Genomic DNA, 24,475 nt, shown 5'->3' on the forward strand with positions numbered 1-24,475 from the left:
TACCGAGAAAGACGAGCCGCTTAAGGATTGAGCGTTTCGGTAAGGTCTTGCGTAGAAACCGATTAGGTTTAATATAGCGGTTGCTAACATTATTGCATTATCAACAACCAGCAGGTGAGATTGCAGTCATGGGATAACTTTCATTGAAATAAAACAAAAACTTTCGGTTATTAAGAGTAACTACTAGGTGTCACACTCGACATTCGTAAGAAGGCTCCAAACCGTTAAATTCATACCTTATGACTATGAGATCGTACCCGTTTAATTCTTTTTTTCAAGTTTCTATCTAGCTATAGATCCCTTTTAGGTCGTACTTAAAAGTACTTTTAAAAGTTTATGTTAGGTATGTTTAAACATGCCAATAATATAGATACGGCTTTAGATACTACAACTTTGTATGAGCGGCTAGGTATTACATCAATATTACATAAAAACGGAGACGAAAAAAATTGGCAACATGTGAACAATGTTTTTGCTTCGATGTGTATAAATATTCTGAATAGTTTAATGTCAATGCCAAATTTCTTTTTTTTTAAGTTATTTATAATTATTTTTGATGAATGACCATCGTGGCATGCATTTAGAAGTAGCTGAAAATCACTGCCAGAAGAAGACTATTCTTATTATTCTTTTTTAATCGTGGTCCAAGATAAGTCAGAAGCCATCATATCCGCTTCCAGAGACCGCTTCCATGTTGCTTTTGGCCTTCCACGCCTTCGTTTGCCTCCCCAAGGCTGCCATTGAAATGCTTCTTGTAGGACACCGGATGTTATATCTACCTATCCAGTTGCATTTTCTACGCTGTATTTGGTCAAGGATAGGTTTTTCCTCAGCAAAGGCCTGGAGATGGTTCAGGGCAAAAGATACCAAAAATGTTACGTTGTTATGTTTTAGCTGCTTTAATTAAATATTACAAAAATAGCTTTTCAAAGAAGAGTCTCAAATGCCGTAGCGGCGTTAAGGTAAATAAAAAGAAAGATTTATTTTTATGTGTGTAAAAAGTGGGGTCCATTTTCAAATCTCCATTATTTGTCCTAAATATAATAGAGGTACCTAGGACAATATAAATTAATCACTTGCTCGCAAAATAGTAATTGATGTATGTATATCTTATAATATAAAATTTTGTTTATTATCCTATCGTGAAATTTCACACATACATAGTAACTTGTATTTTAGAGATTGACCTAGGATACCTACACATGTGGCTATTAAAAATATGCCAAGCGCACAACATGTCTTCAAGTTGAAGGAGTACGTTAGAAGATAATATGCTGTAGTTACCGATACCACAAGCAGAGTTTAATAAGGTAAAGAAATATTTTAAGATGTTTCACGCAAGTCCGTTAACTTTTGTGTCCTTTTTTTATTGTAATTCGACGGAAACTGTCTGTTTTCCTGACCTAATGCACTATTTTATGCACTTCGCCAGGACGCAGTTATTTATTTCCTTACCAATTTGATCGAAATCTGTTTCGTGATTTAGGCGTGAAAAGGTAACAGTCAGAGTTACTTTCGAGTTCATAATATAACTATAGTATCTATAGATAAACTATTCTTATTGAGTTATCAAGAATAAGCCGCGTGATTGTAAAAGCATGGATAGACGCTGGTCTTTCGGAAACCCAATTTTTTTGAAGGATAGGAAAGCGCTTGATGTTAATCATGCCTGTAGAAAGCAATGATACCTCATCATCATAGGTTGGAGCAAGTTTGCCAAAAATGCCTATTGGGTACTGCCTTGAAGATGGGAAGAGGAACTAGATTGGGAAGTTCCTGAGCACACTCTTTGACGTATCATCATCAAATCAACCCAGTACCGGCCCACTGCAGAGTACGGGTCTCTTCTCTCTTCCCACAATGAGAAGCGTATATATATATAGGCGCATAGTCGTAGTCCACCACGCTGGCGCAGTTTGGATTGGTAGATTCAACACGTCTTTGAGAACATTATGTAGAACTCTCAGGCATGCAGGTTTCCTCACAATGTACACAACCCCCAAGTATTGGGGAGGCTTACTTGTGCATATTATCGTCATAAGTACACCACGTATATACATCACTGAAGCCGTAATACAAGCAAAAATATCGTTCTATCGGTCAATGTAACTTACACATATAAAATATGAAAATTTCGGGTAAAAAAAAACCCAGTTCCTTATTTGTTTATGGATACATTTTCTTATTTTTTTCAATTAGGTACACCCCTTTCATCATTTTCCGCCCTTGTCATCTCTACAGTTATTCAATAGTTTCAAATTAAACAGAATCATAAAAGATCAGTGGAATAGGCCTACCGAGGAAACCACATAAAAAAAAAACGCGCTAAGTACACTACCTCAAAGGTGGCGTGGAAACGTGTGCATATTACGATTACAACTCTTTCAACTTTTTGAATCGTTAATCGAAATAGACATTTTTTATAGATAATTATCTGGTCTACAATTTTTGTTTGAGCTAATTTTATTAAACTTGCCATTTTGCTGAAAAACGCGAAAAACCCGTTTTTGTGACCCCGAGAAAGTTTTTTGGAACGTGCCGGATCGATGACGACTTTTCACATTTCCTTTATAATAGTGTATTGAACAATCCTACCAATACGCAGCCAAGTCGGAATTTTTGTAACCTTGTCTAAATTGACCGGACTATATCTGTAAACTCTATAAAACAGGTATCTACTAGGTATTAAACTATATATTATTACACGATAAAAGATAAGTTGCAGAAAATAGATACGATTCGTTACACTGATAGAGCGTTATATGACTTTGTTTTTATCTTTCTAGGCCCTTTGGAATTTTGACAAATGCTAAGCACCTAACCGATCAAACGTTTCTTGATGGATTATATTCGCTATAGCTGATAAATATATCAGACATCAGTCATCACGTAACGGCAAGTAGGTACATACCTACCTATACGATAATTTGATGAATTATTTCAGTTAGTCTCATTTCCTTAGACTGTTCGTTTTAACCAGCTTTTTTTTCTTTTTTATGAAATTAAAGAGTTTGCCCTTAACTGCAATTCCACCTTATGATAAGTGATGATTCAGTCTAAGATGTACCGTCAGGACTAACTTATTAAGGGTCTGACAGGATACGTTATAAACCCTCTAATCGGTTTCAAGACAACCTCATACTGCTGATTTTTTTTATGTCATATTTTTATCGGCAGGTAACTAACCCCGGCTAAAGCCTGTCAGCTGACCAGACCGGAGAAAAGACGCGGGGTAACGCTTTTTTATTTTATTTTTTACTCTGGGTATATGTATCCTTACGGTATCCTCACGCCTATCATAGAAGTTCTGTCAGACTCTTTCTTAACAAAACATCGCATCATTCATCATAATTTTTGTATACAATCATAATTTATTACCGTAATCAACGAATTTTAAGTCTATTTGAATTACGTATAAGGCTGGTACCGTACCATAATTAACGCCATACGCTGGACACTGCCCAGCTACTCGTATCTTGGAGTTTTAACGACCTATACAATCGCAGAAAGCGTAAAGATTATGTAGGTTCTGTCGCAGCGTCTACTGAAAACAGTAAGTTTGCAAGGTAAAACGCTCTAGCTAAAAAATTATTATCAGTATCACATTATTTTTTTATATTTAGTAGTTAAGATAAACACACTCCTGGTCAACAAACACTACCAGATATTTCAAAAACCTGAAAAGCAGTCTTCAAACGTTAATTTAAATAGGAAACACCAATAAGTCGGTAGTACCTAAATATGTCGCGCAAAAACCACCTCATTTTGAATTATTCGTAATAGAAGGTAATTACCTACACATAGAAAAGCACGACTTTGATCTCGAACACATAAAGGCACACTGCAGTTACAGCATCTACTCATTAATAGGTACATAATACTTACTTCTTGCTTGTTAAATATATGATAATATGTATATAAAAACATACTTTTAATTAAAAATCATAATATTGTATGCACAGGTGTAGCACGAAATTAAAATAATTCATGATCATATACTTACCATCAGGTCAGGATATTCAGTTTAACACTCACTTACCTAATATGGTAGTTGTAAACCAAGGATAGGTCTGCATACCACTAATAAACAGTTTTTCCGGATAACTTTTAACTGTCTGTCCTATACGAGAGATCCGGAGAACTCATTTCAACAAAACTCTTGAGTTTCTCCATCAAAAAATTCTCAATGGCTACTCCAGTTCACATAGGATTTTAGATCAGAGTAGGCATTGAATAGAAAGCTGACATAAAATGGAAAAATCCTATTCGAGGTATTTAAGAATGTTACGTTAGGCAGGGCTTTTGTGCATGTAAACAGGGCCTGCCACTGCACATATTATGTTAACCCGTTTATTAAATCTTTTTTTATTGAAATTGTTGTATCATCTCTACAGTCCCTGTCTTTAAGAGTGGTGACAGAAAGGACATCACAAAGTACAGGCCGATAAGTATTCTGTCAATATTTTCATAGATTTTTGAATTATTAATATGTGCTGCACTAACGTGGTAGATAATCAGCATGGCTTCACTAAAAAAAGGATGACAATGTCGAATTGGGCATTATTTGTAGATGTTTTATCGGAGACTTTAGATAATGAAGATCAAATAGACTTTATTTATACGGATTTAGCTAAAGCGTCTGATGGTGTTGACCACCACATTTTATTAGAAAAAATGAGACGCTACGGCATTGTTTGAAATATTATTTATTGGTTGGAATCAAATTTAATAAACCATAAAATGAATGTGGGTATGAGTCAGTTACATTTGTTGCAAAGTCAGTAGTACCTCAGGGCTCGAATCTTGGCCCAATCATATTTGGATTTTTTATTAATGTCATAGTTGACTGTTTTAAATTCTGTCAGTTCCAGCTTTATGCAGATGACCTAAAAATGTATTGTAAGAAAAAAATATACTTAGTGTGGACTCCATGAATATGCATTAAGACTTAGATAGACTTTCTACATGGTGTGATGATAATAATTTAAAATTAAATCATTTAAAATGCTACAGTATTACCTTCGGTACAGAGGAACATTATGAGAGATTTGATTACTTCATAAAAGGAAACATACTTATTAAAAAATGTCAAGCACTTAAATGGTTTAATCTTTATTATAATAAAACTATAACTGGAAGATTTCTGTACATTTAATATAGTTTGAAAATCAGGGGAAGCTTTATAATCGATACTGAGTCCAAAACAGATTTTTATTTAATTTTTGTCTATCTGTCTGTCCGTCTGTCTCTCTGTCTGTCCGGGCATCACCTGAAAACTACTGAACGGATTCATTTCATTTCTACGATAAACAAAAAGTTTCCTCCGGGAAATGGGACGAAAAATTACATCAATTTTACTTCATAGCTCCGTAAAATTTGCACCGATTTTAATAATTCTTTTTTTATTTGAAAGTTTATACTGTCAAGCATGTATTGTCTTATTTTAATAAGGATGTGATAAGTATTTTTGGCGATAAAGGACAACGATTAAATGCATGCCGTCCTGCTTATAATATAAATAAGAAAGTTTGTGAGGATGGATGTATATATCAACTAAAATAATGCCAACTCATTATACCACGTAAAATAATAATAGGTACATAGCCACGATGATTATGATGTTGATCTATCCTAGTTTCTCGATTGACTCATACGCGAACGAAGTCGCGAGGGTCCGCTAGTACTCGATAATAAATTAAGTTTTATACCGCATTTAGATAATTTGATTTGCAAGGGTTACTATAACACACAAAACAGTTTAAAAAAGTCTTCGACCAAGCTAGCACTGTACAATTCATTAATACGGGTTCGATTCCCACAACTGGAAAATATTTGTGTGATGAACATGAATGTTTTTCAGTGTCTGTGTGTTTATATGTATATTAAGTATTTATGTATGTTATTCATAAAAATATTCATCAGTCTCAGTACTTTGGGGCTAGATGGCGATATGTGTATTTTAATTTTCGTAGTATATTTATTTATTATTTTTATTTATTTATATCATAGAGAGAGTACAAAAGAAGTTTTCACGACATTTATGCTACAGGGACAAAATATTGAATGAAGATACTAGATATAATGACTTATTAAATATTTATTGCCACTTACTATTATCTAAGTATTTTATTAAATTATTTCTTTAGTATTATTTTCTTGATATTGTTGAAGAAAGTCTAAATTTCATAATGCATGCGGATTTAGCCTTTAAGTGGGGGAATTATAATAGATTTAAGGCTTGTATATAACGTTGACTTCCTATTAAATAAATAAAATAAAATAAAAACAACAGTTAAGACTTGAAACTCATTAAGATCTGGTGAATATCATTGCAGATATATTATACACTTCCTCAGCTGACAGCGCATGGTTTCGACTCGATTAGTAAATACCTACCTAATCGCAGCAATTAGACTACGCCTAAACCCTTCTCATTGTGAGAGGAGAACCATATTGTGAGAAGAGACCCGTGCCGTGTAGTGGGCCGGCAATGGTCTGATATGATGGTGATGGTGATGATGATGAAATAAAACAATACTTACACATTAAAATGTTTTTTCTTTTCTTTACAGGATAATTCGCAATATGATTTATACCATCATCGTCGTTATTAAATAAACACAGAAAGTGTTTTTTTTAAACTATTGTATTGTTACCAAGATAGCAGTCTGCGAACCTACACTTTTAAAAACATTTTAAAATATCTTATACGCATTACAGTCATAAACAATTCATGACCTATTATTGTCCACGTCAATTGTCATTATTCATAAACAGTCTATTACATTGATTTAAAACGTTATAGGCAATTATTTAATCGATTTTAAATTTTACTTAAAATGTTACTAAAAAAATATAACTTACTAGCGGACCCCAGCGCCATCTGTCGGGCTGATTTGTGCATCTAAACCATCCAGGGTGCCACCCAAAGGCATACCAAAAAATTCACTGAAATCGGTCCAGCCGTTTAGGAGGAGTTCAGTGACATACACACGCACACAAGAAATATATATATATAAAGATAAGTAAGAAAAAAGAGTAAAGATGGATCTTCGAACCCTTCTTTCCTCAGTGATAATCTGGTTATAATAGTTATATTTTTAATAATTGAAGGACTAACCAGATGGCCCTCCTGAAGGTAAGTCCAAAACCATCGGATATAGAAACACCACTTTGCAGGGCATGCAAGGAACATTCTAACATTCATACTTCCCGGAACGAGCTTTATCATACTACTAAAAGGTAGGATGAGGGTAGGATATATATATTATATTTAATTAAATAGACTAGCGCTAGTGTACAACAACCACCAACCTGGCGAGAGAATAGCAGATCTGGATCTGGGGTTCAAAACTTTAGTCCAGATCTTCAAGGTGCATGTCAGAAACGGGATAATGGTTGTTCCACCAAAAAGGCTCATGTGGTTTTTTTTAAACTAGAATTAAATCTTCTACATAGTCTACAACCTACCTCAATAAACCATATATCTAACGTAAATATTTTTCTATCAAACTTATTGTATTAAGTTATTACATACATAGTTCAGTGGCGTGCATAGAGGGTATGCACGCCACTGAACCAGTACAAGTTATAAATACTTAAGGGTAGGCTTTTTATAACTCTTACAATGCCTATTCATATTTTTTTATAATTCGTAGTGGAGGTTTTCTTCATTTTATATCTTCTGCATACCCTATGCATACCCTCTATGCAGGCCATTGACATAGTTGTATATAAAAGATAGCGATACAACTTCTTTAAACATATTTAAACAAACGACTGAGGTGTGGACGAATAATATATATCTGTTTATGCTCTTGGAGCTTTAATCACCCTCTATTTTAAATCATCGATCATGTAAACTTTGCAAATGGGAAATAGGTATATAATAACAAATGACTGCAAGTAGTTTAACTATTAGTCGAAAGGGCTGGTATGCCAGCTGTATGTCCTACCTACCAACATTTGCTTTTACCATACGTCACCTAATTCATTGATTTAATATGTTGCTTTTGTAAACTCATTATAATATCTATCAACTAATTGGTATTTTCAAACCAAAAAGATTGTAACGCAACGTATTATGGATAGGTACGCCAGTCGCCATCTATGTTCACTTTACCGAAATAGAATGACGCTAAATCAACCTATACCTACAATTTGACCATCCTCACGCTGACGCGCGCGCCCTCTGCACTCTAGTGGCGCTATATTCGATCAAACGTTGAAATTGTATAGTTATAGGAGTCAATATTATAAAAAAAGCAACTGACTATGGTCCAACTGTCAATCAATTAAAGGAAAACTTATCTGCTGTGCCAAAAACTGTGAAATAATCTGTGGAAACAGCTTATTTCACAATTACGAGTACTATTGGTTTAACACTAACTTTACTTTTACGTGTATAAATAAATATATTCGGGAAAACACACTAAATTTAAAGGCTCAAGTTCTTTTAGATAAAACATCAGTGTAAAGTTTCCGAGACAGAAGCCACCATAATTGTAAGTACTAGTGGCGCCATCAGTGAATAATTTTAAAACTAAATAAACGTATTTAATAAAAAACTAACATACCTTTCCTAAAAATTCCATATATATTGTTTGTCTGTCGTTGATGCAGACTAATAGTACGACCATAAAACCATATTTTAGTCCCCATTCATACGATTTTAGTTTTGTGTTTGTTCAACACAACAAGCAAAACATATCAGTGTCTTGCGGTACCTTTTCAGTAGATTTTATCTCATATATTACTTTCTTGTTTGTATTGGTGCTACTGCATAATGCAAATTAATACAGGTTTCATGCGCCATGCAAAAAAAAATGGTGGACAATAGGCAAGCTAGGTTCCATACAAATATTTGACTAACGTGTTGTTTCTGCGGCAGCATGTACGTTTGTTTCTTTCACAGAAACGCTAGCACGGTGTGCTAGGCAATGACGCCCGGATCATAGCATTCTTTGTTTTATCCACAGAAGCCGCTGAAACGATCTACATCTGTCACTACTCAGAACCAGCCCCAGTGTCCCTAAACCTAAACGTTTTGGGCGCCCTTAAACCCCCTCGCTACACTCAGTATTTTCGTTGCAACACTCTATGATTGGAGGTTAATCTAATAACCCCCATGACGCTTGGGGTTCATCTCAGCGCAAGTAACATAGCAGCGCAGCTTTGCATTACACTATTGTTGAAAAATCTACTAATATTAAAAACTAGACGTCATCGGTGGTACTCTATTTATAAATGAACTTGTTGAAACACGTATTTTATAAGGCTCGATAGGAAATCAAAAAATGTATACATCTGTATTTTTAATTCAAATATAATATTTTACTTCTTAAAGGTTTCATCTTGCCAAAAACTGCTTATGGCATTAAATGGAGACTGCAATTCGGCGACCTCCGAAGACATAGAATTGCTGGGAACCGCCTGTAACAGAAACACGATGCTTATAGTAGATAATACGCTAAGCCGTGACAAAGTCAGTAAAAAACTTCATCATAATCTTATAAATTTGAGAACGTCCACTGCCGGACACAGGTCCGTCCACTGCCCATCTAGTTTTATCATCATCAGTTTAATGTTCACAGTGCAACAATCTTTAAATAAGATATATTTGTAGGTAAATAGTGCAATTAACACGTTGGATAAGTATCGAACTTAGACTCCTAGGTAAGGATTCATCATCATACCAACCGATTTACGTCCACCGCTGGACATAGGTCTTTTTTTAAGGAGTTCCAAATACCGAGGTCTTGTACCACTTGGGTCCAGCGGCTCCCTGCGACTTATTTGATGTCATCCGTCCACCTCGTCGAGGGTTTACCAACGCTGCGTTTACCAGTGCGACGTCACCATTCCAGGACCTTGGGACCCCAGCGTTCAGCTATGTCCGTAACTCTGGTTCTTCTATGGAGCTCCTCATTTATCCTCATTCTATCACGTAGACATACCCCGAACATAGCTGTCTCCATCGCTCGCTTTGTGACTCAGAGCCCTCTTTTAAGGCCCATAGTCAGCGACCACGTCTTGGAGCCATTAGTCATCCCTGGCAACACACACGTTCTACTTTGGTCTTCAGGCACTGAGGTATTTGTATGCAGATTTACTTACATTAATGTGATATCTTACCGACTTCCGAGGAATAATTCCATGTTTGCGAAAGGCAACAAGTGTAACAGGCTTCTGGCGCCTTTCAAACGGTTCGAAATATTGCTGAAAACCACATTTCAATATAAATAAAAATGGTTGTAATATATAGCTAATAATTACTCAATTGCACTCAATATTAAGTACCTATGAAAAAATTTGAATTGAAAATTTAAAACTCCCGACTTTCAATGTAGTGTATATTATTCTACTAGTTAAGCCCTTTCATTTGATACCCATATTAAGGGGGTTTTGAAAAAAAACACCATTTTGTGGTGGTGCACAGATAGAGCGTGCGAGCGATCGCACGGATTATCTATTAAAAGATCAACGTATTATTTTTCGTTTGTCGTTTCACTCACGCAAATTTCCAGCTTCTTTGGAATTTATGCATGGGTGAATCATGGATGTCTATTTGACGGGATGAGTAGGTTAAAGAAATATATGTGTAAGTAAGCACCTTTCGAAAGAAAGGGTCGTACCCATATGAGAGCGGCTTTGCTAGCCTTGTGAGTGAATACGGTGAGTCAGACACGACGCGATGGGTCGGATGCTCGTCATCGTTTTGAGATTGCCGCTAAAAGAAAATGTTTATATACTTAAGTAAAATTAATGGATATGCTATAAAACGTGTAACCGAATTAGGAAATACTGTTGAAGGGTGCATAAATATATTGTATAAGCAATCACCCTATAAAAATATTAAATCAAAAGAATCATATTAATTTTTCCATACAAACTTATTCAACACATTCAAGTGTTTACTTTTGACAACTCTATTGAAGATAAAAGACCAGTTGCTTCTACGCTACGCGACACGTTATTAAGTGTCTTACCTTGTGGTAAGTTAAGATGCAGTCCAAGCCGGCTAACTGCTAGGGAGTGTGGTAGATATACCTCTAATAGGTTTCTAGTGGCACGTCTTTGTCGATAAGGTGGTAACTAGCCACGGCTAAAGCCTCTCACCAGACAAAAAATAATTTATTATGTGACACATCGAAAGATTATGAAGAGAACCGGTATCCGGTAAAATAGATTATATATATAAATCTCCTGTCACGATGTTTGTCCGCGATGGACTCCTAAACTACATAACCGATTTTAAATTAAATTGGCACACCGCGAGCAGTCTGGTCCAACTTAAGAGATAGGATAGCTTAGATCTTTAATTATAGTCGCAATTTTATTTTATTGCAAATTATTTGTCTATAATTAATTGACAGTCAAATGTTATATATATATATATATATATAGTATTCAGTATCGCTAAGCCTTAAATGAGTATAGTAGTATATATATATATATATATACTACTATACTCATTTAAGGCTTAGCGATACTGAATACTTTAAAAACAAAATCAAACGCAGACTAAGTCGCGGACAACAGCTAGTAGATTATATAAACCGACATGTTATCGCAGTGCTACCTACCGGGTCTCATTGTGAAGCAGTATACGGCCTATTTCCAGCAGTAATACTGATGGCAATTAGGCAGACGATTCTTCTTCTTTAGGTGCCTCTCCAAGTGAAGGTTGGCCGTCAGTTTTTGATAATTTTCCTTTTCTCTCGCGAGGCTAAACAGCTGGGCGGAACTCGCGATCCCAGTCCACTCCCTTATATTGCGCAACCAAGACTTCCTCTTGCGACCGATGCGTCTCTTTCCAGCAACTTTGCCCATCATTATCAGTTGCAGTAGCCTGTATCTATCATGCCGAAGCACATGCCCTAGATAAGCAACTTTTTTCTTTTTGACGGTCTTCCAAAGTTCGCGCTGACAAACAACTCGTCGCAAGACTTCCTCATTGGTAACCTTTTGAGTCCAACTAATTTTCAGCATGCATCGATAGGCTCACATCTCGAATGCTTCTAGACGTTTCCTGAGATCCTATTTGATGGTCCAGGATTCGCATCCGTAAAGAAGTATTGGCCATACGTAACAATGAAGAAGGCGTTTTCGTAATGCGATGTTTAGGCGGCAGACGATACTGATAAGCAAACTTACAGTGCAAATTTTTTTACGATTTTAGTTGAACCCCTTTGAGTTCATTGGTCAGGGGTACTTAGAAACATGTCCAAAACTCTTCATTCAGCTAGGATAACAGATATAGACAAAATAAAATGATAAATAAATATACTACGACAATACACACATCGCCATTTAGCTCGAAAGTAACCGTAGTTCGTGCTGTGGGTACTAATATTACTGATGAATATTTTTATGAATAATATACTTACATAACTACTTTTAATATACAGATAAGCACCCAGGCACAGAAAAACATCCATGCTCATCACACAAACATTTTCCAGTTGTAGGTATTGAACCCACAGCCTCAGAAAGCAGGGTCCCTGCCCACTGCGCCAACATGGCTCGAGCAGCGTGATGGGTCTATAATTCTTTTTCTTGTGCAATCCCTCTGGTGTTGTGCCTTGTTCAATAACGGAATGAAACAATCGCTGAAGAACCCTTTGGTACAAAATAATCATTAAAAATTCTTACTATAGACGGCGGCCGATTGAGCCATAGTGACTTTAAATCAGGATTTGTCTCGGAATTGTCCAATGTGGGTGCGTAGTCAAACGCCGTTGTGGCCGAAGGTTTCGGAAGATCTTCTCTGGGTGCTAGAATTATAACATAATTTATAAAATCACGCCGCTCACCGAGGCTAATAGCCAAAAATCAACCCTGACCCAACACGTTGCATTGCCCGCACGTGTTATTAGGCACCTACATCGTTTTTATTTCTGTTCGGCTCCTAAGAATCGTAATGAGATATTTTCTTTTTATATTATTCCTCTTCAAGTTAGGTGGTAAGCAATGATGCAGTTTAAGATTTATAGAAATTATGTTAATCCCATACGTAACATCGTACCGAAACGATAAATCAATTGGCGGTACGTCTCTGTCGGTAGGATAGCAACTTAACCACGACAGAAACCTCCTATTAGACCGAACCAGAGGAAAATACAGAAATTAAGAATATATTCCCAAATTGGTCCGGCCGGGTATCGATCCCGAGACCCCACTTATAAGCGCTTACCACTGCGCCCGGAAGATCGACAGACAAAGGAGCTGTAGACTTGGTAAAAAACAAATATCTACTACTACATTACTACTTAAGTATTTCATAATTAATAAAAATTTATAATGAAGAATAAATAAAAATGTCTAATCTGATGAAAAGTAGGTAGGTACTACTTATATAAAATGTAAACATTTTATTAGGTATGTAGGACGTACAATCAAGTGTGTGATCTTTCTTTTTAGAGCCCAATCAGAGCCATCCATGTTTTTATAACAATAAAAAGTATCCAAATATTTAGGTAATGTAACGTCCATACTTAACTACGTTACCTACTTTCTTATCCCCACTACATACACACTTATCCCTACTAATATTATAAATGTCAATGTAAGTTTGTTACGCGTTCACGCAAAAACTACTTAACCGATCCTCATGAAACTTTGTACATATATTCTTGGAAGTGTTAGAAGTAATATAGGATATTTTTTATACCTACATTAGGCTCGGTTCCTTTGGGAGAGGGGATGAACGTTTTTAACGATTTTACACCATAACTCCAACAAATTATAACCGATTAAAATAATTATTTTTATTAATAGAGGTTATAATATGTATTTAATTTTGCCCAAACTTTGTGTAGATCTGTTGAATGTGTTAGGAGATAGAGGAAAGAACTCCTCAGGACAGCAGCAAACCTCTCATTTAAGGCTTAGCGATACTGACTACTTTAAATTTTTTAAGAACTACAATTAAATCGAATGCCACATCAACAAACAAAATCAAACGCAGACGAAGTCGCGGGCAACAGCTAGCTAATAAATATAGGAAACACTTACGTTGTAATAAAGCAACAAACTCAGATATTACATACAAAAATGCAAACGCTATAAAATATACGTTCATTATAAATCGAGTAAGTACCTTAACTTATGAATGATCGAAAAGAAAATGAGTGGAAAACAAAGGGATTGTTCGACTTTATACTGCCAGTAACTGTTTCCTCGAAAATAAATATTTACCTTCTTATTAAGTACTCGATAATTATTCTGCGGAAAGTTGATGTTATACTTCATTCAAAGAAATTCGAAGAAAAACTTCGATCAATGATATAGATCCATGCATCCATCTATACACTTTTACTTGTCTTTTGAAATTATTGAGCAATCTTTTGTTTACTTTTGGTTCAAAGTATGTTTTATAAATATAGTGGACTGAAGCTGCCCGCGTTCTCCTATCGCGTTTACTACGGTTGCTTACAAACGCCGTGGAACCGTTTGTTTTCCGGGAATAAAAAGCCTAAATCTGAAGTCGATTGGTTGCTTATTTAGGGCGTTAACGAAGGACAGACAAACATACACATTTTCGCATTTATAATATTCGTAAAGATTTGTCCACAGCTCAGGATTTATAATAGTAGTATTCTATACTACATAATATGTGTCTGTTAATCTGCGAACTGCTTCTATTATTTTATATTTTGCGTACAATATAGTGTTTCCTCTTCTTCTAATACACCACGAATAACCCCGACGCGTCGCCCGTCTGCGCTATTACCAACTCTGTTTATTCGGCACCTAATTTGGCCTATCATATACAAAAATAATAAAACGTAGTGGAAGATATTTCCTAAGTTTATTGCATATAAATTTCACCCGAAACTTTCTCTCTCGGTAACTTGAATTTTGTAAATACTGATCCAATATATATTTTACCAGTTAAAGTTAAACGTTTATGTGTTAACCTTAATACTAGCGGATTTTCATTCCAACTTTAACTCCGGTCGGGGTTGTCAAGTTAAGTAATATAGCCTTTATTAAACCTCCTCAAGAACTAGCTGTTACATGCGAGAAATATTTATCAAATGCGATTTTAAATTCCACAGATTACGCGTTATAACAAACGAACAAAAACAAATTTGTCAGCTTTATTATGAGTAGATTTTTATTAGCACATTATACTTACTTTATTATCATCATCAAACCATTACCAGTCTGATATAGGCCACGGGTCTCCTCGCAGAATAAGTGTTAAGCTGTAGTCCACCACGCTGGCAGAGAGCGGATTGATAGTCTTGACACTTCATAAACAGCCTTATGCAGAACTCTCTAACATGCAGGTCTCCTCACGATTAGTTCCTTCAATGTTAAAGTGCTTTTTTAATTGCTTAAATTAAAAACGGGCGTAACTCAGAAAAGTTAAAAGGTTCGTGCTGGGATCGAACTAAGTAACTGCGAAAGCGAAGCCGAAGCCTATCACGGCTGTTTATCGAAAAATACAACAGTTGTAGCAGTGGCAAATTGCTATGAGTAAGCCTAAAACTAAGGCTCGACATCCTTTATTTGTTTAGTAGATCACTTACTTTCCGATCTAGTAGGAATGAGAAGATGTATTAAAAGACACGAGACTAAAAAATAAGTTAATTTTAGTATAAATCTACAAGTACCAAGCCAGAATAACAAAATTAGCACTATTTAACCTTCGAGAGCATGTCGACCTATCAGGCCCATATATTATCAACCAGTAACTCACTATGCTGAGGGTAGGCTCCTCTCTCATAGGAGAGAGGGTTTTAGAGCATAGAACTACAATGCTGGTCCAATGCGGGTTGATAGAATTAACAATTAAATCAAACCTATATACATACATACAAACTAAATAAATCTAATTTTTGGTATGTTTGGACGTTCCATTCTAAAGTACTACAATACTAATGGTCAATTAAACAAAAAAAATACGTAGTTGATTTATTTTGAAAGGTAAGTAAATCACTTAATGACAACATCATATTGTCGAATAACTAACACTGTTCTAAAGATCAGTTTATATTAGAAGTTATACAGATAATACCTAAAGAGCAGCAATATTTCATTTTCTTAGTTAGTAGAAACAACTATCTAATAGCGTACCTACCTACTGCATTTAGTTACTTTATCTCTAATTTACCAATTTACCATTTTACTGAGTTCTGACAAATGTTAGAGGTAATTTAACTTTGAGTTTTTAGCAAATACATAATAAGGGTCCAAAATTATATTTTTCATCACACTTGCTCGTAACGTGGACATTATCACATCTTCATAATAATCATAATCCAAGATATTGAACACGAAAATATCATTTCTTAATTAATTTTCACTAGCATTAGTTCATGAAAATAAGAAAGTAATTATTTGATCTCTTTGCAGGTTGCACTAACGTGTGAGATTAAGTGTATCACAACAAAAGTGAGATTCAACAATATTTTACAATCCACGGTAAGTTTTATGAAATAGCATAAAAACATTAAGCTCTTCTGTCAACAAGGATAAAAACTGCTGCGTTATCAATTCCTCTCACTCGGAAAAGACACAGCTCAACCCATTTGCATCGCCGAATTTTGGGGCCATGCCAAAAGAAATTTGGCAACTAACTTTTTCGATTTGCCCGAGGCTGATTCTTACACCGTCCCCAGTGTTTGAAAAACTTCGGCTTTATTGCTGGCTGATTCACGGCCGATATATTAAACTTAAAGCGTCAAGCGTCATAGCAGCTGGCAATCTGACGCAGTCACTCACGCAGACTCTATTCATAACAAAGCAAAGATCAGTGTAAATAAACAAGTCTAAAGATAACAAAATCCATTAATTTGGAGTCACAGACGAAGAAGTTTTGGCCTGAGCCTCGACATTCTACTTATTACACCCAATAAATTATTACATCAATATAATTCTTTTTTTCCTAGCAAGTGTGATGAAAAACGTCGTAAGAAACGCGTGTGCATTGATCATTTACGGCTTCCTTCTCAATAATAAAATAAAATTTACCACACTTGTTTCATAAAGCACTATTACAACCTATCAACCGTTCTACGAATCTTGCGGAAATTATTTGCCTGTGCATAATTGTGAAAAAACATTTTTTAATCACACTGGAAATCATTAATTATAACAACTCTTTTTCCAGAGATATTGTTCCATTTTATGGATTGATCGAGAGATTGTTTGGACTGGCAGTATAAGTATATATTACCTTTAACACCAGAAGGCTCACACTATCATCAGTTGTCATGTGTTCATGGAATTGATGGTAAACTGAGCCTGAGATCTATATAGGGTGCTTAGCCTTACTGCACACTCGAACACACATTATAAAAAATTGATATATGTGTACAGCAAAACAGTTTTGTTATAGTCTTACCTCAAACTCAAGACAGAAGTAAAACAAGAGAAACATGTCCGACAAATCTTTTTCATTTGACACTAACTCTGGCTGATGAAGTCAAAGTACTCTCTATAGACCTCAGTTGGTAAGCGAAAGCTATAGCTCTAGCTTCAATCAAAATTCTTATCAGTCTGGATCCCGTAGATCATCCCCGGGTTCTGGTGATACAAAACAGGATGCGCGGCTGCATGGACGCCTTTGCTCTTCAAACTCCCCAGGAGCACACCTTCCGGTCACACACAGCCTTCGTCGAGTAATCACACCGTCACCACAAGTAACAGAACAGCGACTCCATTTTCCCCATCGACTCCAAATTTTGCGCAAATTTAGGATCTCTTTATCCTCTACATCTGAAATTAAACCACACCTTAAGTCAGATAAATACTTTACTGCTGTAAGAGTTTTCCTCTATTTTATATATTTATTGGTACCTACCATTAATCTTTACTTATACAGTGAAACCTTCATATAATGTACCTCAATCTATTGACTTCCTCGATTTAACAAATTCTTTTTAATCCCATTGCAATTTCCATAAGATTAAACATAAACTAAATCAAAATCAAAATCTGACCCTAAAAGTTGTTTGATCGAGTGAATAAATAAATATTTAGATTATCAACATACAAATGGTTGAAGATGGCAGAATACTATGTTGTCGTGAATTTTTCAAAAGATTGTAGAGGTTGTAGATGTCCATTGTATGAAATAATAATGATGATATTCACCACTCACCAGTCTTTACAGTTTCTTCTGTAGAACATTCCATAGTTGTCAGAGTTATATGAACGTTTTTATTACGACTTCGCAGTAGTAAACGCCTTCCCATGTTTTCTTGACGTGTATAATTTATCAGTTCTTGGGGATCCATAATAGGTATAGCATCGTTTTCTTCATAGTGATAACAGAAGATGACAGTAAATAATCTACTAGCAACAGCTATGAGAAGGCAAATAAATTTACAAGAGTACATCTTAAGATTCTGTGATTGGTTTATCAAACTTTTGTAATAATAAAAAATGTTTTTAAACAAGACAAAAAGGGTACAAGGAAATAAGAAATCAGTACCTAGGTGCAAAGCAAAATGAAAAGTAAAAAAATAGTTCTTCCAAGATAGTAAATAAACAGTATTAATGAAAACGTCAAAATAAGACAGACGTCAAACCATTCTTTTTGTTGCTTTTAATTAATGTGTCCTCTTCAGGACTGCCAAAGATCATTGACTATACAGCCTATTCATCGTATAAGTTATGCTTGAGTATAATTGTTAATCCTAAAAGCAAAAAAAGCAAAAAAAAAAAAAAGAAGAATATTGTTCATATTAAGGCAAAGCCTATTCAGTTTTGTTTTCTCTTATAAGTTTTATTTTATTTATAATCATTAAGCGATGATAAGGTAAGGTAAAGTAATCAAAATACAGCCATCATATTTTTATTTTATATCTAAAGTCCATACCATAAGCCAATGCATTAAAGGTAAACTATGGAGGGTAGAGGTAAGGAGGATCATCTGTGTATATGAAAAAGTGTCGTCAAAATTATGGAGGGTAGAGGTAAGGAGAGTCATCTTATATGGGAGAAAAGTTGAAAAAGTGTCCAGTTGTATGCGCTAAATAACAGTTCAAAAATCCTCCACAATGGCGCTGGTGGATGCACAGGGTATGGTATGAATGTAGCAATCGTAGATGAATTGAAGAATGCCGAGTTAAAAAATTTAATGTCATTATCGACTAAAGTAGTTAATTATTGAGAGTTTCAACAACTTACGTTGTACAAAATATTGTGGTAAATATAACCTTACTTCCTTGTTTATTTTTCAAGCCTACTCTAACAATATTTGGTTTGGCGCTTCTTTTAAGAGTTACCTTGATGCAAATGTGGCGCCATCCTAATTTGTGACGACACTTTTTCATATACACAGATGATCCTCCTTACCTCTACCCTCCATAGTCAAAATGTATTAAATTAGGATGGCGCCACATTTGCATCAAGGTAACTCTTAAAAGAAGCGCCAAATATAAATATTGTTAGAGTAGGCTTAAAAAATAAACAAGGAAGTAAGGTTATATTTACCACAATATTTTGTACAACGTAAGTTGTTGAAATTCTCAACAATTAACTACTTTAGTCGATAATGACATAATTTTTTTTAACTCGGCATACTTCAATTCATCTACGATTGCTACATTCATACCATACCCTGTGCATCCACGAGCGCCATTGTGGAGGATTTTTGAACTGTTATTTAGCGCATACAACTGGATACTTTTTCAACTTTTCTCCCATATAAGATGACTCTCCTTACCTCTACCCTCCATACTGGTGTACCAGTTTTTTAATTTTTAAATATTGCGAACCTATCGAATTGTTTTTCAATTCGGATGTTTATATGTTTTTTTTTATGATTGCTTTAGGGCATAACTTCGTCATATATTGACGGATATGCATAATTGCTCCCAGTGCTCCCATTTAAATTTCATATCGATCTGATCATAAGTTCTGGAGACGACAACGAAACTTAAAAATGACAGCAAGTTAGACGCAAAAGCCCACATCGCCAGGAAGGTCTTCAAAAATGCCTAAACCCTGGGACTTAATAGACAACTGATGATGTGAATATAGCAATATTTACTATGTTTCATTTTGTACATGTAAATATTAGAATTAATTTTTTTTTATCAATTTTACTTTTCAGCTCCGGTAAATTTGAACCGATTTTAATAATTCTTTTTTTATTTGAAAGTGTATACTATCAAGCATATATTGTGTAACTTTAATGAAGATCGGATAAATATTGTCGGAGATAAAGGACTTAGCCAACTACCTATAACTCTTCACAGATAACGCCACGACAATTAAATCGATTTAGCGGAAATTTGGCAGAGACATACAATACAGTCTGGAATAGCTCTTAGGCATTATTTTTATCCCGGAAAAGCAAACAGCTCCTAAAGGATGGCATCGCTTTTTTCCGCATTTGACTTTCAAAATCAGCGCAACGGAGTTTTAGATTGACGTGGTTTTTTGGATAGGCAAAGTTGAGGATTTGAAAAGTGTTTTCCTATCATAATATTAATCCCAAATAAATAGTTTATAATTAAAATTGATTATTTACCTGCAAATTCCTCTTTAAATTATTCAAATTTGATCTATTGTTTAGAAGTTACGATGAAACAATTGTTTAGAAATGTTAAAAGCAAGAAATATGCCAAGGTGCTGCAATTAGTTTCTTTGTTTTTTTAAGATATTAAAACCGATAATAACCAATTTGATGCAGACGAAGTTGCGCGGGTCAGCTAGTCAATATAATTATAAAATGATAATTTAAACTCGCTTACCCGCTCGCTACTCCAATGAGTAGCGCAGAGAATCTTAGATCTGTATCTCACACTTCTATAAAAAGAAACCCAATCCCGTACAACGTTAATAAGCTCTGAAGAATGACAGTAATAATAAGTAGCTTAGCTGAGTATGAGAGGATGGTTAAATAAAAAGAGAAGTGCAATTTTTTTAAATTAATTTATTAAGATCTTGGATATTGTTTGTCATATATGTAACGGGAGAACAAAATTGCATTGAAAATAATCTTTTTCATCTTTGTTGGTACACATGCCATTAAGCCTCGCTCATATCAGGCAATAATATCAACACAAATTATTTCTATAAATAAGTTAAAAATGAGTGGTGCTGCACAATAATCTGCTGATTTAATCATTTCATTATAATATTACCGAAATAGTTCCTAATACCAAAAGTCAGTAATTAAATTGATGTACCTAATGCACAGTGTGTGAAATATTTACATCAATTTGCCGTACGTAAGGTTCTTGTATTCCTTTTTTTTTACAAATTCCCGTTACACATATTATGTTTACAATGTGTCCTTCATTACAAGAAATATGTTATTACATTAAAAATACCCCGTGTTTAGGTAACAGTCGTGTGGAAACTAGATAATAAAAGTGAGGCGAGTCACATTTGTTTTTATTTTAAATGCATGCGTTTCGTTTTAAGGATAAGATTCGTTCAGTGAGATCAATGGTTTGTTTATACTATTTGGTTTCAGTAGCAATACTGAAGAGAATCATACCACTTAAAACGAAAGAAAACCTTACTAGGCAGTTGGAATATGTGTACTACGTCTTCAACTTATTTTATTATTCCCACACAACAACACGACAAGTTTTACATATTAAATCTACCTAAATAAATTTAAAGACTGTTACATAAATAAAATTAAATGACAATATTTTCTTAAATCCAATGACTAGTAAAAAAAAATATTAAACTTATTTCGAGCCGGATTTTTTTTTTTTGGTTACATAACTCACAATCGAAAGACAATCGGGCTACGAGACTTTAGAACACTAAATCCTTACTTTACTATTACTATCTATTTTTAAAAATGTAAACAAACTTTTCATTTAGTTTTAGTGTAAGAAAGAAATTGGACCTGAAATTAAAAGCTTTCATCGTTTAACACCAGAATGTGCTGAGTTGAATGAGCATATAACAAGTTCAAAGAGGGCTTGCTGCTGAGATGTAATGTCCTGAGCTCTCTGGGATTCACCCATCTATGCAGTGAATGTGGGCGCCAGCTCCCTCACAAAGAAATAAATGATATAATAATCAGTAACAGATCATGTTTCAAAATAAGATATAAAAAAAAAAAACAAAGTTTAAACGATTATTACAGTCAATGCTTGCGGTATTTAAGTATTCACAGGTACATTTTACTATGAATGTTAGTAGTTCTAATACGTCACAACTCTTTTGTGCCTATCCTCCTGTGGCATGTTTAATATAGGCACAACACTTTTGTGCCTATATCAAACATGCCACAGGCATAAAGAAATACTCCTTTTATTGGAGTACACTTCTATTTGGGATGTTATTCCTTAACGCGGCTTTATCGCCAAGAGTTGGCTGCCAAGCCGACGTTTTTCTTATGGTCGCAGAAAAGAACTTAGTTCCTGATGGGAGAATTCCCCGACCGCATACTTTTTTTAAAATACATATTTTACTTAAGTAATGAAAAGATTGTTTACATAGCCAGTTTACTAAAACTAGGGCATGTAACTAATTAGACCTCGGTGGTTACTGTTTCAAATATAAAGCGAAAAATAGCATCAAATGCTAAACTTAAGTGAAATAGGAAAGTAATCACATAATTTTTTTTAAATTCTAATTCTATCTGTTAACTAACAGCCGTTTTAGATCAGACTTTTAAGCAATTACTTTGCTTAGTTTTATATCAATATAATAGTAAATATTTATTCGTCAGCTGCATTTTTAACGCGGTACATTGCCTTTACGTTAAAGGTAGTATACCACGTACTTACAAAATAAATAATTAGAATTAACTGAGAATTATTATCTTTTAGAACAAAGTAATTCAAAAAATCACAATAAATGAGATTTAAAAATTATCTTTAAACATGCTGCAAATTACAAATCATACATAACTGGCAAAAAACCTTTAATCGCTTGAACCACCACTTCTATATAAATATTAAATTAGTTAAGTACTTATCATTAATTATTATGTAAGGTAAGTTAGAAAATATTCCGATAAGAATGTCTGCGTTTGTAAACAAATAACTTAAATCCAGCAAATTATTTTAACTTTACTAGTAATAAGCTGTTAGGTGAAACCCTTTTAGGTGAAAGAGGGGCCGATTGTGAATGATAACGACATTGTGATGATTGCAACGACTGACTGACACTTTTCCATATCTGGCTAAGTGAGACGCGCAATTTAAGCGCGAGGACGTTAAATTCATCCATCACAAAGAACGACAATTGCGAAGGTCACAATGTGATTAACACTATAAATGCCATTGCGCTACACAGATTTGTTCACAAATTAAGAAATTCTTATCGCTTATACTTTAAAAAGTTACGCACTTTTTAGTCTAGTAGACTAATAAATATATATAGTGAATGAATGTGCCCACTGTAAAGATTAAATAACGGCCTTACTTATATTGATTAATTTAAGTAATGGATTACTTGTTGCATTAAAGGAAGGAAGAAATTTTTCTTTGATATTAATTGTTTTTAAGTTTGTTTGTTTGCAGTTGTTTCACTGCTGCGTGAGGTATTAAATATAAGGGCTTTGTTCATGAGCTCCCTTGTGACTTAATTACTCTATTTTAGCACGAAATATGCGTGCAGAGTGGGAATGTGTAAGAGTACGTCAAGATAGTTTAGGTGACATTAAATCATAGCTCCCGTCAATCATCTCAAAGCGGCCAAAGCAACCAAATCTATCCTCCTTGTCTAAGCTATATAACATGTAAACCTTCCTTGTCAATCTTTTTTTCCAGCTAAGTAACAAGTAGGATCGTAATGAAAAATGAGAAACACGACTGCCATATTAATTTACTCATTTAAAAAAGGGGCCTATGAAGGCCCCTTTTACGCCAATTAATGTAACGCCATTAGTTTACAAAAATTATAGTCACTCAGGAAGATGTAAGAATTTTAAGAAATATGAGTGTATATATTATTATATACATGTATCATAATATTTTCTGGCATTTAGAAGTTAAGGTGGAATAAAGGAACTCATATACATAAGTATGTGAACCCTGAAAACATAACCCACCTTTTTAAGGCAGTCGCGTAAAACAGCCAGTGCAATGAAAACAGGTAATAGATTAATCAACGTTTATAAGCATTAAGTAAGGCCTAAGATATATTAAAAGTTTCAAATATTAAGATATTATCAGAATGAATAATATATTATAATATGATATACCCATACAATTACAGTTATTTAAAATTACGTTACATCCGCTTATTAAATGTTAAATGACCTATGCTAACTATGTAGGTACAATCAATGAAAGTATAATAATGAAAGTATAATATCGTAAGTAATGTAGTTATAAGAATAATAATAAAAAAACTTTAAACTCTCCTAAGAAGTCTACACACAGACATGTTTGCGACCGTCACGGCGATAGTCACCGACAAGAGTCTCTCAAATTGAAGCCACCGACACCAAGTCGCCAGGCTATATCGGCGGGTCGGCAGCTTTGGTGTATGGACTACTTTAGAGAACAAAATTAAAGGACTGTACCTACACAGA

At 34.6% G+C, this 24,475-nt stretch overlaps 2 protein-coding genes across 7 annotated transcripts; both read right to left on the reverse strand.

Moving 5' to 3' along the window:
- Positions 1–9,318: 9,318 nt before the first annotated feature.
- Positions 9,319–15,130, reverse strand: LOC120636472. Of its 6 annotated transcripts, XR_005659378.1 has the most exons (6): positions 14,017–15,130; positions 12,655–12,776; positions 10,613–10,729; positions 10,135–10,218; positions 9,957–10,068; positions 9,358–9,432 (listed from the first exon to the last, which is right to left on the reverse strand). XR_005659378.1 is itself a non-coding variant. In XM_039907966.1 (5 exons), the coding sequence occupies exons 1-5, from the start codon at positions 14,081–14,083 to the stop codon at positions 9,334–9,336; spliced, it is 489 nt and encodes a 162-aa protein (XP_039763900.1). In that variant the 5' UTR covers positions 14,084–15,130; the 3' UTR covers positions 9,319–9,333. The 6 variants fall into 6 exon arrangements, 4 of the variants coding, with proteins under 4 accessions (XP_039763900.1, XP_039763903.1, XP_039763902.1 ...); XM_039907966.1 differs by lacking the exon at positions 9,957–10,068 and having other exon boundaries at positions 9,319–9,432; XM_039907969.1 differs by lacking the exon at positions 9,358–9,432 and having other exon boundaries at positions 9,809–10,051; positions 10,635–10,729.
- Positions 15,131–15,929: 799 nt separating this feature from the next.
- On the reverse strand, positions 15,930–18,437 carry LOC120636473 (zinc metalloproteinase nas-36-like). The gene is made up of 2 exons (XM_039907971.1): positions 18,116–18,437; positions 15,930–17,730 (listed from the first exon to the last, which is right to left on the reverse strand). The coding sequence occupies exons 1-2, from the start codon at positions 18,351–18,353 to the stop codon at positions 17,507–17,509; spliced, it is 462 nt and encodes a 153-aa protein (XP_039763905.1). The 5' UTR covers positions 18,354–18,437; the 3' UTR covers positions 15,930–17,506.
- Between the last annotated feature and the right edge of the window lie 6,038 nt (positions 18,438–24,475).

The sequence above is a fragment of the Pararge aegeria genome, chromosome Z, assembly GCF_905163445.1.
Source record: "Pararge aegeria chromosome Z, ilParAegt1.1, whole genome shotgun sequence".
Taxonomy (NCBI): Eukaryota; Metazoa; Arthropoda; class Insecta; order Lepidoptera; family Nymphalidae; genus Pararge; species Pararge aegeria.